General features: G+C 40.4%; 1 protein-coding gene across 1 annotated transcript in view; it reads left to right on the forward strand.

Moving 5' to 3' along the window:
- ADCY5 (adenylate cyclase 5) overlaps positions 1 to 18952 on the forward strand; it is a 219208-nt gene that overhangs the window by 133071 nt on the left and 67185 nt on the right. The window contains exon 3 of the mRNA XM_075710138.1: positions 2907 to 3028. Within this exon, the coding sequence (XP_075566253.1) occupies positions 2907 to 3028 (122 nt within the window). The remainder of the gene's footprint in view (positions 1 to 2906; positions 3029 to 18952) is intronic.

Below are 18952 nucleotides of genomic sequence, written 5' to 3' on the forward strand. Positions count from 1 at the left end.
TAGTTAAAATTCCTATGTAGTACAGAGTTGTAGGGATGTGTGTGCCCACGTATACATATATCTATGTGTACGTACGTAAACAGAGTAGATCGGTATTGTACTCTTTCATCTGTGCGTATTCTAGAGACTAGTGCTCCTCAGGATGCATTTGTTTAATGTATGATTCAGTGGAACTATACTTGCATCTTATTTTGAAGTGAGAATTATATATGAATTTGCTCTTGCTTTTTTTATCAGGTCGGAATGCTGCCTTGTTATACTTGTAAAACAGCAGTCCCAGTCACCTCACTGGTGCATAATAAGTGATTTTACAGTGAGGGCTGCAGTACTTTCTAGTCATTATAGCAAAATGAAAATTGTACTCTAACAGAGACTTTTAATTTCCATGCTCCATTTGAAATAAAATGTAGGGATTTTGTTGTTTTGAAGGTCTTTTAACGTGGCTTGTGCTTTACAAAGGCACCTGTTACAGCCTCCTCCTGTTAGCATCAGAGGTTATTTTCAGTGATCCCAACAAACAGAATAAAGATAATGCCCAACTCTGTGACATGGCTCACCTTCCTAATTAGTTGCTGCATGAAGGGATGTGGTACTACATGCATTTGTTTCACTTGATAAGCTTATCTTATTCCCCAGTCAGTGGTAGTTCAGAGTGGTGTTAGTTCATCTCCTGGAGATCTCAGGTGTCTTGAAAATATGGGTGATTTAGTCTGGCAAGTGCCTGTGGTGTCAGGAAGAGTAGGGGTGGGGGCTCTCAAGCAAAAGTTACCCAGAAATGTATGTGAAAATCTCTTGGAGTACTAGTAAGAGAAATTCAGTCCCCTGAATGTGTCCCCGTTTTGCAAGCAAATAAAAAAAGAAACATCCCTCCATGCTTGTGCGCCTACAGGGAATGTGCCAAACCGGTGGGTGCCCCTGAACCTCCCATTAAGCTCCGAGTTATTTAGAGGATGTGTAAAATCACACAAAAAATAGCAGCTTTCACACATTTGAGGATGCCTATTATAATATGCAAATGACAACAGCATATACACCAGTTACTCTGGAAAGCATACAAATGTGTTGTGCTTTTGTGCTCAAGGAGTACACTAATAGCTGGCAGAAGCCTGAGGACATGTGCATGATTCATGATCTTTTTTAAAAAAAGATGTGGATATGTAACTGTTAGCACCTACAGTATGCTAGTGAAGGTGAGAGTACTTTAAAAAACTGGTATCTTGTCAGGACTACCGCAGTTTTGAGCAGAGGAGATGGAAGTCCCTCCAACACATCTTATTCTGTGTTATTACTACCTCTTCAGAGACTGGAGGCAAGAATCAATCTCTTTAAGGTACTCATTGAAGTGGAAAAAAAGGAAATACTGGGCAGTGCCGCAGACTATAAAATGTCTCACTGCATGCTGAGCACATTTGCAGTGAATTCATCTTCCTCTGGTTCCCCCAAAGTTCATCTCTCTCCTTAGAGGAAGAAATGAATGGGGAACTTTCAGTCAAAACTAGGAATTAAAAATTAGGAATGTGCCTATAACTATAGTATGGGCAAGAGGTTTGGTGACGTGAGTAATTAGTACAGGATTGCTGACCCCTCTGAGTCAGGACTGCGTTTGAGCCCTACTGTTCCCTGTGTTGTTGAGAATTAATGAGCTGTTAGATAAGGTTAGGGACCTTCGTTTATGCCATATTGCGTCTGTGTCGTCAGGAAGGAAGGCCCTTTTCTTTCCTCTGCTCACTGCAGGTAAAGAAAAATAATAAAGATGAGAGCAGCACAAGCTTTTGGGATTCTTCAGCTATTCCAGAGCACTGCCTGCAGGTTGGACCACAGTGGAGCCACTCTCAAAGGAGACGCTCCCCACCTTCTTCGGCTGTAGCAAAAACTTCTTTTGAACTGAGCAGACTGTGAGTGGGAATAAAATAAAGGTCTGGGCAGAATTTCTCAGGTGTGATTCCTGAAATACACAAATGCATCCCTGGGGTGCATATTACCTGCAGATTTAAATTCTATAGCTTCTGCATGAAATCGCCACCAAATTTAGAATAATAACAAGCACAGGCTTTTGTGTGAGTTTTTAGGAAAATTGCCAGAAAGTCCTCATTTTGTCATGTAACTAATTTTTGCCTAACATGCAAAACTATATTCGGAACAGCTTACAAAATAATGTTATGAAAGTCACACTAAAGCTATTATCAGTAAATAAAAGTGCCAGGTGAGGGTAGAGAGCCATGAATTGTTGATGACAGAGGTGGTTATTGAAAATACTCTTGTAGGTGAGTGGGTGGGTTTACAGGTCTTAATGCAATTGAGCACTAATAGCAGTTTTAAATGTAGAAGTGTAATACTGCATTGTATAGTTGGGCTAACTTTTCATGCTAGTTTTATCAGGGCGTTCCTATTGACTTTTTAGCTGCTAAGAACAGGTTTGTGCCTGTTGGGGGAATGTGCTTAGATGATTAGATAGGAAAGGAAGGAATTTTAAATGGTGCCCAAGGGTGTTGGGGTATCAGTCCTCTGGTATTATATGAAGGAGGACTTCATGGTCATGTGGAGAGGCTGTGTGGGAGGTCAGACAGTATCATTTTATCAGTCTTTCCACAAATGGTGCACAGGCACTTTTTGAATTGCATGGCTCCTTCATTTGCAAGAACCGGCGACCACAAATCACAAGCCCACTGGAGCTGGGATGAAAAATCGTAATTTTCTTCTAAAATCATTGAATTCTTATTGTGGGGTTGGGACAGAATTGCATATGACTTGTTAGGGGATCAGCTGCTGGGTTTATGGAGACTGTTTCGCTTGGTTGTACTCATCTCTCACCAAACTGATGACTCATTTCTCCCCAGTAAGGAGCAAAGTGTGTTTGTTAACTGGGCAGCAGGTGTTTTAATTGGTTCATCTGTCTGACTCCACAGGAGCGTCTCCTGCTCTCTGTGCTTCCTCGACATGTTGCCATGGAGATGAAAGCTGACATTAATGCCAAACAGGAAGATATGATGTTTCATAAGATCTACATCCAGAAGCATGACAACGTCAGGTAAGAACAGCAGCCTGTCTCCCAGCTGCTGGGGTGGAGGGACCCCCCCCAGTGCTTAGCACTTAACACCCAGGGACGAAGATGACAGCAACACGTAATCCAGAATAAGTGTAAAGACTCTAAAGTGTCACCAGTTGACTTTTGAAAGTTTGTTTATAGGATGGCAGGAGGATTGCCACATTCCTGCAACATCTTCCTTTGAGAAGCAACTTTAATTGATCTCTTTCCTTAGATTTTTTTTTTTCCCCCCCTTCCTTTTCTGGAGTGAGTCTTGGTGGTTTTGAGAAGGTGGTATATTTGGGTTTAGTCATTTTTTGACAGTTACAAGCACCCTTCTGATAATCCGTGATGGGATGCAAGTTAAAGATTGGCAACGCTTTCCCATGGGGTGAATTGCAGAGCCCAGCTGAGGTTAAGATCACCTGGGATGGTCTTTGCCAGTTTGGAATTACAAGCAGGGGGTCCATTACTGACAGCTATTGGCACCTGCTTAGTCACCCAGTGATGTGTTGCTCCTTGGTCTACCTGGATGAGTGGAAGAAATCGAGAGCCAATCTCTGGCAAGTCATGCCAAATCAAACCCAGTCCGTGTTGCTGGTGTAGTCCAGCCCCATGAGCTTCTGAACATCGCCAGGTTCCTACTGTCCACTTCCCAGGGAAGAGGCAATAAAATAGTATTTTAGTTGCTTGATATCTTTATGGGCTGCAGTTACAAAGTTAAGTTTAAGTTAATCTTGATGCATTTTACCTCTGCTGCTGTACTTGACCTCTTTGGGCACTACTTATGTCTCTGCTAAGCCAGGTCCTGGAATTGTGTAACAGCTCTGTCAGTCTATAAATACTTCTGCTGAGACACAGGGACTGGGGACAGAGAGCTCCCTTCTTCCCCTCTCCATCTCCCCTTCCAACAAGAGGTTTTTCTGTAAGCTGCTTGTGTAGCCTTCTCTCTTACATAGCTTTAAGTATGTTGGTGAATTACATTTTCTGATATTTGGTGCTCAACAAATAAAAGTGGATTTCTTCCATCTCTAATATACTGCGCCCTGCATAATCTCCAATAGATGATGCGGTGAAATTCACATGAAATTCTGAAGCATTTGAAGACATTTTCTTAGCATTGAGGGTAGGGGGGAGAGGTAATGTACAAGCAGAAGATTGGGAGGAGGTTGCTCACTGTTGAATGTAGAGTTTGATACAAAACTCACTGAAATCAGGGCAAGTCTGTGTGCTGGCTTGGATGGACTTCAGTTCAGCCCTTCATATTTTTGGTTGTGACTCAGTAAACAGATAAAAATCCACTAGCAATACTGAAGGCAGAAACATGAGCCAGCAGTGTGCCCAGGTGGCCAAGAAGGCCAACAGTATCCTGGCTTGTATCAGGAACAGTGTGGCCAGCAGGAGCAGGGAGGTGATTGTCCCCCTGTACTCGGCGCTGGTGAGGCCGCACCCTGGAATACTGTGTCCAGTTTTGATGAATAATCAAGAATATACATACGGTGATGAAGGTGAAGGGAAGAGGTCATCCAGAGTGCCCTCAGCAGAGTATGTGCTACAGTAGATTAGATGAGGTTTTGTGTCTTTACATTGATTTCTTTCCTTAATGGCACTGAGCTTGTTCAAGAAGGTGTGTAAATTTCTTGTGATAGATGCTGTTTGTGAATTTTCTTGATAGAGAAATTACTTTTTTCCAGTACTCAAAGGTAGCACTGAATAAGCAAAAAAGAATTAATAATAAACTAAATTTACAATGAACAATTTTAAAGGGAGAGGGGAAGCTGATGGAACGATTTTGATGGGAAAAAATAGCCCAAAGATAATGACTGGTATGGAGACATGGAGATGTCAAAAAATACAACAAAAAATCATGCATGACCCGGAGTATAGAAAAAGAAAACAGTTTGCTATGATTTTCTGTTATGGCTGTAAAGTAATGTGAAAGGTGAAACGTGTACATAAATGGATATATGCACCAATCAGTTCCTTGGACTGTCCTGATGGGTAGCTAACAGGAAGCTTGCAAACATTTAATTTTCACATCTTGCATATTTATTGAATAATATGAACATTTCCATAATAGATTATCTTCTGCAGCCTAAAAGTCATTTCAACTTTGTTCCTCATGGTAATGAGTGCTTAGCAATCAAGCCCTTGCAGGTGCTGTCTCCAGTGCAAATGGGGGCTGAGGTCTCAAAAGATCTTGCAAGGGGAAACAACTTAAATGGTATCTTCCTCAAAGTATGGACTTTGTTGCCTGTGCCTATGAGGTCCTAAATCAAAGCCCACTGAGATCATGGAAAAGGCTGGAAAAGGGAGATAAGAAATATGAATAAAATAGTATATGTACTGAGAGCAAATAGAAGGTAACTTAGGAACATCTCATCTTCATGTACTTTAGGGAAATGAATAACTAAGTATGAATATTGAGAAAAGAAAACATGGTTTGGAACAAATGACTCATTTCACACTAGGAGTTCAGCATGGAGCCTTTGCTCTTGCCTGGGTACACTGAAACCACCTCTAGTGGGAATGACTGTGGATGATTTTGAAGCATTTACATGCACACAGAAACACACTGGTGGTGGGGGGTAGCATCTCAATGATGTGGATTAATGAACAGGCTTAATAAAAGCAAGCGTGCTTTTTACTTTTCATGGGGAAATGCTCAAGGGGAGGCTTTTGAGATGAAAACACTCCCAAGCAATTTTGTTTTGTTTTTGCCACTATTCAAAAATGTCATAAGATCTAAGTTTTTATGAGCTAGAGGTTATTGTGTCAAGGCAATTGAGAAGTATGTTGTCAGTGCAAGGGTGCTGTGCCCAGCCATTGAATCTGGCTTCCTGTTGATGATTTATGAGCAGGAGCATTTCCTCCGCAGTTCGTAGAAGTGGGAAGGTCTGTGTGTCTGCACAGGGGTGCGGGTTTCCCTCCTCCATCAGCTGTATCCAGTGATTCTTTTTTCCCCGCTCTCCCAGATTAGTTAAAAAGGTAGATTATATATGAAAGTATAATCGGTGGGAGTTTTCACTAGTCATTGATTTGAAAGTTTGTTTGCCATCGTAATGCCTGGAGCATGAGATCTTCATTATTACTGGATCTTCAGGATGAGCTTGCTGACCGATTTCACAGTCAACGTGGAAATAATGAGTCTCACTGACACTGGAGTTTTCCATCCGTCCAGGTTTAACTTTGGCCGTTTGAACTCGGGAGGCGCAGGCTTCATGCACTTATCCTGGTTTGACATTTTGTGTGGGAGAAGTGGTTTACTAAATTCTGTTCCAGACAAGATTAAATATTTTAATTTTCAGGGATGATTGGGTCTGGGCTTTTGGGACCACCTCTAATTTTAATTAAAAAACAAACCCAAACCATTGTACCAGCAGAAAATGCTATTCTAAAATTATGTTAAGTTACCGTGTGGGGTATTTTTTTCTGTTTTAAAATGAGGAGCCTTTAAATGTCCCATTCTGCTGTGATATGCTTGGGTTTAGATACTAGGTTACATGCTTCTTTTTTTCTTTTAAAAAGGTTACATGCTTTTTTTTTAAAAAAAAAAAAAGAATTTAAAACCTATGTAGAAAAGACATCTTCCTCAGGTACAAGTAGTAGGTCTGTAAAACACAGCCATGATCCTTTAATATGAGGCAGTTTTGCCATGATATTGCTGACTATGTTACGCTTCTTTTAGAGGGTGGGTTATCTCTCTGTTCAGGGAAAGCTGATGTTTTTATGCAAAATACAGTGGTCTTTCTGACCTGAATGGGTAAAAGCAAATCTTTTTAGAGCCTTATCAGGACTTCCTGTGAATGAGTTCATAATCTCCTGCTTATTGTTATGGAAAGTAAAGTTCAGAGACTAATTTATCCACAATTAAAATGGAATTTCCTGTCATTTTTTGGCAGCAAAATTTGTTTCAGGATTATGTACTTTGAAGAATTTAGGGTGATGACGAAACTAAGATGAAGAGGTTGGGGGTTAATACACGCTTTTTTGATGCAAATGAACAGCACCTTTTAACAGAGAATGAACCGGTTTCCCATCCTGATTTATTGAATGAGAATTAGCATTGACAAATCCACAACCTTAGAGCATGATCTGACCTTTCCCACATGTGTGTGTTAAATATAAAGTCTATTGTCAAATGCAATCAGGAAAGGAGTTCCCAAGACTATGCAAGTAATTTTGGGTAAACAACAAGGTGAATTATGTAACTAAATTGGTTCACGTTATCATGAATGAGATTATGCCTGATAGACAAACCCTAAAATACACATAGATAATATTGTTTATCTAGCGTGCTTACCAGGCAGAATTTTAAATGTTTTACATTACTATTGCTATTTATAGTATCTCACTGCAATGATAATGGCTTTAATGTTATCTGGGTTTGGCCAAATATAGTAATCTCTGTGCCGTAAAAAGAGGTTTGAAGTCCTCTGTGAAGGGATAAAGGTTGGCTTTGTCATTGAAATTCCTTTGATGAACTGTTTCAAGAAGCTTATTTTAGGGCTGGCATCCAAGTGCGGTGAAAGTGACAGTTTCCTCTCTTCTCCCCTTTACATAATTCTCATGAGTCTCGTACTCAACAACATTAACCTGATCTCAAAGTTCTTTAAACACCTTGACAACTTGAACTAAACCATTTGCAGAAACAAAACAGTCCATTTGCTTTCAGCTTTGTAACATTTTTAACTAGTTTTCTGATTTAATTATGTTCTAACACCAAAAATTCTCCCCTTAAAAATGACCAAAGTTGCGCTTTGGCTGAGTGTCAGGATATTCGACCAGCTGTGTCAACTTATCCTCTTCGCCTTATAGGTGTTGTGATGCTTAATTAGTTGCTTATGAAGTGTGTTAAATTCTTAGATGGCAAGGTGCTATGTAATTGTGCCCTATGAAATTTGTGAAAATTTCAACTAAGCAAACATCCTTTTCCTTCCTCCTTCTACTGTCCTGAGGCACAGGACATCTAGTCTTAATGTTTCTTGGTGTTAAAGGAGTTACCAATACAAATAGTAGCACAAAGCTGAGCTCTGATCGCAGCTGGTAGGAGCGTTCCCAGGATATAGCTGTAACTAGACATATTAGTGCCATGGCTTGCCAAAGCAACGTGCTGCTTAGTGGTATATTCTTGTTGGTGAGTATAGGCACGAGGCTGTTTTTTCTGGCTTGCTAACAGTGTCTTTTGAAATGCTAAATGGCTTTATAATGAGGCATATCCTACCAAGCCCTGGTCAGGCAGCAGGTTGTTGGAGGTAGTTGCGCCAAGGGGCTGGTTTTGTTCAGGAGCTCATCCCGATTCTGTTTTAATGCTTTGTCATGAGAGGTTATTGAAGCTAAGCAGAAACCAGTATAATTTTACCATCTTTAATAAATAAAACTACAGTGTGTCATGTATAAATTTCTGACAGTTCTTCCATGGATATTTTCAAAGATTCCCCAGAGTTTATGTAGCTTTAATTTCTATGGAAGGCCTCATTGCCAAGAAAGGGCAGGAACAGTAACTCTTTCTAATATTTACATAATAATCCATCTCCCTCCTTGTCTTCTCCCCTTTTTGGGGCGAGGCAGAATGAAAATTGATGGTTTATGTTTGAGGATGAGGAAGAGCACCATTAAGCAGGAGGAAGCCTAAGAGCAGGTTTTATCCATGTCTTGCTTCCTGGTACTGCTCTCGCTGCCAGTCCGTGAGCTTCGATCTCCTCCCAAAATTTGTTCATGGGTCGGTTGGTTGTTTCTCAGCATCAAGTCTTAGCAAGACCTCTGCCTCCTTTTCTTCATTCAAGGCATGTGCTCACAAGCAGTAGAAGGCTTTTTTTGCAAGTAGGTGGGGGGAAACTGTGTGGGTTTCATGTGGGTTCAGGGCCCCCCTGCATTTAATTGCCATAAATTCTGGTTGAGGCTGTAGGCTGAGAAAAGTGAGTAGGAGAGAAATGATCAGCCTTCCCACGCCTTTCCCTAAATGAAGCAGTGAATTTTACCTACACGGGAACTCTTCTGTTTCCCTGTCAAGAGCCGGCTCCTGCGAACTTCACCTGTGTCTACCTGAAGTGAATCTTGGCTTTTTAATTTTCCAGAAAGTGTAATGATTTTTTTTTTTTTTTAAGTTAGCAATAACTTGTAGGAAGTGTGGAAGTAGGTTTCACCCATGAGTGAAGGTGAATTACTCTGCTCTTACTGCCACTAATCGCTTGACTCTTCCTAGCCAATTTGTTGTTTTTGATAGGAAAAATCGGTGTCTTTTGGAGAAAGCCATTCAAGCTAAAATCCATGTGTAAAGGAATTTGCTTATTTTGCAGCCATTGTTACACCTGAACTTGACATCAAAGCAGTGCAATAAGTCTGGCTGTTGGTATTAAAGGGGGTGTTTTGACCCAGGATCACTCCCTCTTTTCAATACATGTGTATCGATGGTGCAGTCTTGAAAACTTTTAAGCCAAAGAATAGAGCAGGTTTATATATTTTATCAAATCTACCTCTTTGTGCATGTGCACAGCACCCTTTAAGAAGAACAAATGCATGCTAACTTGTTTAAGTATTCATCTGACTGTCTGCAGATCTTTCTTTTTGAACTGGGAATATATTGTGATCTTGGTCCCTACTGGGAACTCCTGGTGTCTTCAGGGGCATGAGAGCACCTTGTACCCTCTGAAGAACAAAACAGATAAATAACTGGCTGCAAGGCACCCTGCGGGGTGCATTACTTAAACACGTGTGTTTTAATAAAGATCACATCCCAAAAGTGCAGCATGCCAGGTGACTGCAGATCTGCAGCCACCAGCAAGGCATCGGCAATTAGGAAGGGACTGTGATGTATAATTCACACCCTGCTATTCTGAGTTTACACAAGGGTCTGTAAAGTTCACAGGGTGATGGATTGAAGAGTGTTAGATGTTTTAATGATGAAATACTGTGAATAGTAATTTGGAGAGAGTACTGAAGGTGCCTGCAGGAGTTTACAGAGCAGTATTTTAACTCATCAAGGTTATTTGGATTCTCTTTTTTCTTCGATAGTACTAAAAATAAATTAAAGTTTAAAAAAAATGTAAGTCTGACTGATGATTGGCCTAATAGTAACAAACTTACAGTAAAAAAGTGCATCAAATTATGTTTATTAAACTGATCCACCCCCAGTCTTCTCTATTCCGGAGTAACCTTGACAAGAAAAATTGAGTCTTCTCTGACCAAAACTTTACTTTTGTAAAGACTTGCTTGTACAGACTTGCTTTACTCTTGTAAAGACTTGGTTAAATTTCAGTTAACGAACTACTTTGTCATGTAGTTAACATGCAAAGTGGGTTTAAGAACATTGAGTTTATGTAACATTTGAAGAGGTTCTTGTTAAAATCATCCTACCTTTTTGCCTCCTCCTTAGACTATAATGGCTGAAAAGCAAAAATCGGTTAAACTTTTTATTCTGTAATGCACTGAACTTTGCAAAACTATTTAAAGCCCTCTTACAGAAGCTGTAAAACAGAGGCACAGTTTTGGATGGGGATGGATTAACTTCTCTTGTCTTATACTAAATTTATATCCCTCAACAATTGTTGCTAATTTGTGCATCTGTTCTTACTGGTTTATATATAATTTTGACACTGGATAAATGATGAAGAAGAGACAAAAGCTGAAACCAATTAGTGGAGAAGAGCTCTCGAGTGGTCTGGTATCCTGTGACTCAAGTTAGCAATGCGCTATGTCCTCCAGACACTGAAAGTCATAGTATATTTTTTCAACTTCCTCTTTTTTATTAATTTTGCTTAATACTAAGTGATTAAAAAGTTAGGGAGAGGCTGGTACTGACTGTGCAGACTGCATGATTCCACAAATGGTGTTTCTATAAGAAACCAGGCTAAGAACAGGTCGCTTCAGAAACAGAGCTAACAGAAATGAGAAGCAACAGAGAACTGCACAAAGCTGCAAAGGAGGAAAAAGACCAAAGAGGTTAAATTAATTTCAGCACACACACACCGTTGGCAGGGCATTGGCCTTGTGGAATGATAAAGGTGCTCTTTCAAGAAAATGGAGATTTTTCTGTGTCCATTTGTGTTTCTGTTACAAAGCCCTAGAAAGATGCACCCAGTTTTCAATCATGGGAATAAGAATTTGTAAGACCATGTAGGTTGTGAGGACTTGGAAGTTTGTAAATAGTTTTCAGAAATCGGAAAGAATTGTACGTATGATACGCTTTAAAACACAAGCAAAATACAGGAATATAGGTATTATCTTCCCTGATACCATGGCCAGCACGGATCTTTGTCTGTGGCTGCTGTATGTGTATTTGGCAAATATCTGAGGCTCTCAAAGGCACTGAGAAATTCTCAGGATGTTCTTGACCTGCAACCATGTCCCTGTTTGAGCCAAACTCCTAAATGAACCCCTTAAATATATAGGAAGATCATCAGGGTTTGAAAACAGCTCCCTCAACTCCAGCTCTACAGAGCTGACCCCCAAGCCCAAAAACCTATGTAATGACCACTCATGAAACTTGGATCTGTGTTGACTGTCAGCAAAATACTCTCTTCTAGCCTGCCGTTGCAGAGATCTCCCCAGTAAGCGGCATGCAGAAGGCTGGATGACGGTGGCTTTGTTCAGTTGGAAGATCCTCCATAACTGCCTGTTTGTCCCCATCAGTAGCTGTGCAGAGCATCTGGAAGCACAACTTGCCCTCCCACATGAAGAGGAAGGCTAAATGTGTGAGGCAGTGATGAATTTTTCCAGCATAGAGTAGCGACAGTTTGTTGATCCACCATGTCAGCTCATTTGTTTAGGTTTTTGTTGTTGTTGTTTTGGGTGGGTTTTTTTAACTTTAAGGAGGATTCTTTGCAGAGTCTGATAATACATTGGCTCCATTTCCCACTTACTATGGGGAATGTGTTGCTAATAGGACGTTACTAGCATAACTCTCCTTCTTCTGACTACTTAATTACAGTTATCTCCAAGGCCTGGCAGACCCATACATCAGTGCTGAATGTAGTATCAAATTGGAGACATGCTTTGTAACATCCTGGACCATGAAGGAGATGAGAGACCTATGTCACAGAGCTGATGGGGTATTTGTGGGGTGGGGATGTAGGCAAAAAAGACGGGGAAGACCAAAAAACCTTGGAAAGCAAGGAGCAAATTTAGCGATTGCTAGTAGTGACTGGAGGAAAAGAGATGAGAGAATGGAAAACAGATGCATACAGTTTTAGACAGTGGATGGTTATGTCCCAGAGCAGTTCTGGTGGAGAACCTCCCATCTTGGGAGTATGCACACCAATGCAGTGCAGCTTTCTGCTGTGGTTGTTTCCAAAGAATGAGCTAATAAGAATCAATTTGTAGAACAAAGCAAACAAAACTTTGGCTTCTGCTCAGGGGAACTTGAGCAATACTAGTTAGAGATCACGCTTCAACAGAAGCCAAATGCTGATCCATAAAAGTATAATTATTCTGTTTCATTTGGAACCTTTTGTTCTGGATTGCATTCAAAACTACTGTAAGCCCCTTTGTGAGGTTCTTTTTCTTTCCAGGCAAGAGAAAAAAAGGCCTTTTGATTTAATAGTTCTACTTCGTTTCAACTAAAAAGGAGAAAAAACCCATGTCGTCCTTGCCTTTCTTCCTTAAGGATCTTCCCTTCTGCAGAATAGTGGCCAGCAGGTCACAGTTTAGGATGACAGGTCTAACCTAGAGACAAAGTTGTGTTACAGAATATAAATGGTAAGTGATACTCAGTTTTTATGATCCAGTACTCTCTGTCATTTTCAGCTGCAAACTGAATAAAACTTTATTATTGAAATTGGAAGCGATTACAAATTTCTTGCAAAGCCCAGAAAGCTTGAAATTGCAAATGTGACTTACCTGCTGAGCTCCTTTTCCTTGGAATTATGTAATGGTGGAAGGAGTAAATTGAAAATGGTATCTTCTCTGAAAACTTGAAAACAACTGAAAAAAAGAGAGAACAATTGTGCAAAACTAAAGCTGTGTTTAAGGATGAAATGTGTGATTTGGGGGGGGGGAGAATCTCTGATTTGGAGAACAGCGTAGGACAGTGAAAATATTTGTTCATCCACTATAAAATGGCATGTCTGCTGAGAATCCTCCAGGGCTACACTTTTGTAATACAGAAGCCAAATACAGGCTTCATTAGCATTTATTAGATCAGTGTATTTCACTTAAATAAGCCAGTGAATGCATATATTTAAGTGTCTTTTGTGTATTCTTTCATCTCTTTTTGGTTATTTTTCCTGCAGATTCAAGGAGCATTTCTAGTGGAGGATCATAAAAGCTATATTTTGTTGGTCTGTCATGTCCTGCAGCTTTTTATTTTTCCATTATGTATATCAGACACAGCATTTATTGTATTACTAATAACTGAACAAATTCTAAGTCATCTCACTGGATAATGGGCACTGCCTAGAAACACCTCCTTGCATTTTTAGTGCCTTACACTCACAAACTCTTGTGTAAGTATCTACTGCCACCAGTCAACCCCACAGGGGAGGTTAGGGCAGGGGAATGGAGAGGCTGAGATTGGCAGTGATTTCCTTAGTTTGACTTGGTAGTGAGGCTGATTAGAGCTCAGAAATGCCTGGCTCCCGTTACAGAAAAGTCCTAACAACTAGACCATGAAGGCTCTGCCCTGCTTGTGCTGCAGAGGAATTGTGCAGAAGGAACAAGCAGGGAGTGTGCACAAACACACGCGCTCTTTGTGCTGGGGACTTCTCGTGACCACTGGCTGTATCTGCAGGGGGAAATAGTACTACATTTTGGCTGGGCTGCCACACCAAATGGACATCTTTCTGTTCCTCACTAAAATGAAAACCCAGAGAAATTAATTAATTCAGTTGACATTCCAGGTGGCAGAAAGTAAAACACAGGGGTGGTGAAGATTTGGAGAGACACAAGTGATGAGGCATGCCATGCTCATCCAGGAGCGTAGAAGCTTGACCCACATGCCGGTGTAGGTTATCCAGGTTCAGTTTTCCCATGTGCCAGAGGGCGTTTGAGGCCACATCTCCTAGGAGAGGCCCTAACTGAAGAAGGCATCCTCAATCTCTTTTGTTAACTCTGTTTCATTTTTTTATATAAAAGAAGCAAACCCTGGAGCAGCGGCTTGAATCGCACTGTCCCGTGTCACAGAGTGCACCATAATCAGCAGGGCAGAGCAGGGCGTTTGCTGTCTCTGCCTCTAATTATTCTAAGTATTTTATACAAAATGAGCAGCTGCAGCATGAGGTCCTGAGGGCACCCCTGTTCCTAGTCCAAAATAGCCCATTGTCCAGTTCAGGCTGGATTCAGGCAGAGGAAAAATCAGATCCATGTTTTCTCACTTCTCAGGCGGAGGGTCTTCCTCGCTTGCATTCTCACTCCATTTACTTATATATAGCAGGCATTTGCAGGAATACTGAGGAATCAAGGATGCAAATTTATGTGTACATTTCTGTTCCTTAAAAATGTGCCAGTCTGTTGTGACGGGCCAGTGGTATTTTAGCTGGCAGGAATATGAGCTCCCAGCAAAGATTTGGCTACAGTCATGTAGCAGGCAGCGTGGATGTGGTAGGGATGTTCTTAAATGCTGGACACGTATCCTTTTTTATTGTAGCTGCTGACTTAGTCTGTGCCCTGTCTCTGTTTCTTAATTAAAAACCCAAACAAACAAACCAAAAAAACCAGTCAAGTATTCCTGTAAGATGCTATCAGGAGGCTCAGACTGAAGTGAAAATTTATCTGCCAGGTTTTCTAGTGTCAGTGGTCCTTGATTAACCACAGCATGTCTGAAGTAACCAGGAGGGGCAGAGGCCAGTGGGGTCCTGGGGATGATTTGCTTTCCCTTTGACTGCTGTTATCTTCTTTCTGGTTCTGTTTGTAAGGATTCTGGTGACTGGCTGGTGTCAGCAGGATTTTTTTTCAGTTGCATAAGGACTGAGAAAACAATATCTGTCTGACTCTTCCACAGTGAATGGCTTTCAAGTTAAGCCATGGCTGCAGTTATTGTGCGCTAGCTGTGACACTATAAAGAAAGTTATTAACAGCAATATGTAAATGGGCTTCTATTTTTGTTCCCTGTATTGTTTGCAAAATCTAGGGCAGTTATTCAGTAAGAATCATCTGCTGTTTAGCACTGAGCCTACCAGCATTTGATGCTGTGTGGGCTGTTGCTTTTTTTTTCCCGCCTTTCTTTCTTTCTTTGCACTGGCTGTTAGAATCCAGCTCCTTTGCAAGTTTGTTTATTGTGGTATATAAGAAATAGAATAGCTGTGCTAAGCATTTTCAGGCTTCCGGAGAGTGGCTTGGTACTTAAGAATAGAGAATCATCTCTGATATCTGAACTATAGGAGCATTAAAAACAGCTACACAAACATCAAATACCACAGCTGCTATTTGCCTTCATGCACGTCTTGCAAATTCCAGTTTGTTCAAAGATCTTTATGGCTTGTGTTTTGTTTGCGTGCTCGATTTCCTTCCGCTCCCCTCTCCATCGCTCCAGATCTGCCTGACAGGCCCTGTTCACACTGGAAACCTGTACCGTGTTAGTTGGTGCAGTTACAGTGGTACAGCCTTCCCTGAGGGAAAGCACGGATATGTTGCTTTAGAAAAACTTTACTACAGTCATGGCTACTCATATCTGGAAGAGCAAATTGTTCTAATCCAAGGCATCTGTTTAGAAACCTGAAGGCATCTGTGCTAGGGACAGGAGCTGTGTTGCTGCTAACGTGTATACTCTCTAAGACACTTCACATGAGACAGTTTGTTCAAACCTCTTCCTGCTCTGCAAGTGAATTTAGCTCTGGATTCCCCGAATACCCGATGAGGAAAGTCCCGACCTGTTTGTCCTGTGACTCATTAGCCACAATTTTATTGCCAGCTGTCTTAGCCTTCAGATGGGCATGTGTCCTCCATGGCACTTTAATTCCATTTCGTGCGGCTTTGTGAAAGGCCACTGTGACGTTGGGACACCAGCAAGCTGTGTCTCCAGTTTCACTCCTTGCTTGAAGTAGCAGTTGGGATTATGGAATATATAACAGATGAATATACAGAAGTGTTTTGAAGTCATGACACCCACTGTTCTGAACTGAACTGAACTCGTCTTTTCAAATGCCAGGCACTTTATTTCAGTTTTTTGTTTTTAATCTTCAAGCCAAAATTGCTGCTACTGTAGTGGCATAGAACGTAAGCAGAAATCAGCTAGAATGGTTTTGCATAATTGTAGAAAGATCTGACACAGTAACTCTTCTCTTATTTTTATGATCTAAGACACATTACCATAATACATACTTTAAGTGCTCTCTAAGGTGGCTTTCTATGCTATAGAAAAGATCTGGTCAGACTCTATTGATTTTATTGGTATTAGTTCAGTGGTAAACTAATAACTGTTTACAGGAACTTCATTTGGAGATGATACTTTGCGAATATTGAGAGTAGCAAGCAAATGGCTTAGTGAAATATCTTAATGCATTAACACAGAAATTAAATTTTGCAATGGAAAATGCAAGAGAAAAGCCATTTCTTTATACACAGATCTATTATTCTGGTAGTGGCAATTAGAGTAATTCTCTTGAAATCAAGTTAAAATTATGTGCCTGCTTCATTATGAGAAGAAACCACTGATTGCAAAAATCAGGGGAGATTCAGTGGAAAGTTAAAAAGACTTACATATGCAGTGGGCAGACCTGCCTCACCATGCTCCCTGCTCCAGCATCTCAGGAGTAGGTTTTGTGCAGATGTTCCCTGGATTTATGAGGCCAGGATTCACATTTGTGCTTTGCCATGGTTTTCCTACATGACCTTGAGCCCCTTATATATTTTCTTTATATACCGTTGTTGTGGTTTAGCTCCAGCCAGCAACTAAGCACCACGCAGCCGCTCGCTCACTCCCCCTACCCCGATGGGATGGGGGAGAGAATCGGAGGAGTAAGAGTGAAAAAAAAAAACCACTTCTGGGTTGAGATAAGAACAGTTTAATAATTGAAATAAGGTAAAATGATAATAATAATAACAATAATATAATAATGATAATAATAATAACATTGGTCAGTTTAGATCAACTATTCTGGCTGTGCTCCCTCCCAGTTTCTTGTGCACCTGGCAGAGCATGGGAAGCTGAAAAGTCCTTGACTAGCATAAGCAGTACTTAGCAACAACTAAAAACATCAGTGTGTTATCAGCATTCTTCTCCTACTAAATCCAAAACACAGCACTATGCCTGCTACTAAGAAGAAAATTAACTCTTTCCCAGCCGAAACCAGGACAATGGTGCTGCTGTCTCTGCAAAATAATGTGGTGTTGATTCTCCAGCACCAATGATGTTTCAACAATTGCTTAATGCCATTTTGAAGACTTCATATGCTTACAAAGCTAGAGATGCAGTCGTCCATTTTATTTTATAAAGACAGACATTTAAGACAGAGCCAGCCTAGTAACTGATCACAGAGTCAAATGATGAGCTGTCAAAGATTAGACTCAAGGTGTCTTAATACCTAGTTTCTTGATCTATATAATAAAAATTGTGTAAATGTTTTCTGATATTACAGTTTATAATCTGAATGCCATAAAGTAGATTTAACACTGCTTAATGTCTGTGAAATAATGGACATATGCAAAGTATTTGGAATATGAGGTAGGTCAGGGACTAAAGAGGTGCTTAGAATTCAATATTCCCTGTTCAAGGATGATCTTTGCATGGAAATACTCATTTAGTGAGCTCACCTATGCTGCCTTCCAAGGGAGAGTGGTTTTACTGCTGATATTGATAGTACAGAATTTCATTATATTTACATTGTTTCTCTATGGCAGCTGGAGTTGTCTGTGTCACCAAAGGGAAACAAAGATACACGTCAGCTCAAGTGCCATTGATCAGTTGTGATGTGATGGTAGATCACATCTTAAAAAGGAAAGAAAACCTTTAACATTAAATTGTAACCCTTATAAACTTGGGAGAACTTTACTGGTGACTTGAGCATATCTATTCATTACTGGTTCTTATCAGGTAAGAAATATTAATGTAGTGTACAATAACCAGATAACAAGTTCAATTTCCTGCAGGATTTTTTCCTTTTCATTTAATTCTGAAATTGCAGCCAATCTCCCTTCTCACTGAAAACATCATGTGTTTTATTATTAAATTTATTATCAGGTTTGATTCTTAATTAATAACAAGTTGGTCCCTTAGTTAATGAGCTGTACCATTTCCTTTGGTCAGCCATTTTAGCTTTTAGAATAGCTAACAAAGGATTGTGTCTTCATTTTAATGTTCTTGTGCACTGATGTTGCATTGGTCTTTCTCAGAAAAGTCGTGATTACAAAGTGTGCACAGTTAAGTTTCTCTATATGCTTTGAGTCCATTTCTCTTTTCAGTTTCATCAGTGTCATTTAAAAACACAACTGCTCAGGTACATTTAAAAGTATAGAAATGAGGAGGCAGCGAGTCAATTCATGTTGACTGTTCCAAAAAGGGCAGTAAGACTCATGTTCCTGTTCTTCAGCAATCAGTTTTCCCAGCAAATGGCCACTTCAGTATTATTGATCTAGTAAGCTCCCAAACACGAATGGTAATTGTGTATACAGAACACCACATCATTTGTCCATTTTCAGCTTATCCATGAAACAGTCTGCATATTTTGGTACCTACTCTCCTTGGGAAAATGAGTTAACTATAAGAAAGGCAGAGTTGCTCCTTAATGTTTTAATTTTTGACATTTATATACTAATGTAATGTTTTCATTATGTAGTGACTTTCCAGAGGGAAAACCCTGACTTACCAAAATTGCAGAGTAAATAAATCACAAAAGGACAGGACACTGGGGAAGCTAGTGGAGAGAGTGAGGAAGAAGTAAGGCTAGGTTGAAATGACTGCTGCATGCAAAATAACTGCAGCTTTTGGGTAGGGAATACAAAAACATCGTTGTTTGACTGCGAAAGGGTGGTCAAGCATTGGAACAGGCTGCCCAG

The sequence above is a fragment of the Pelecanus crispus genome, chromosome 5 (genome assembly GCF_030463565.1).
Source record: "Pelecanus crispus isolate bPelCri1 chromosome 5, bPelCri1.pri, whole genome shotgun sequence".
NCBI classification, from domain to species: domain Eukaryota; kingdom Metazoa; phylum Chordata; class Aves; order Pelecaniformes; family Pelecanidae; genus Pelecanus; species Pelecanus crispus.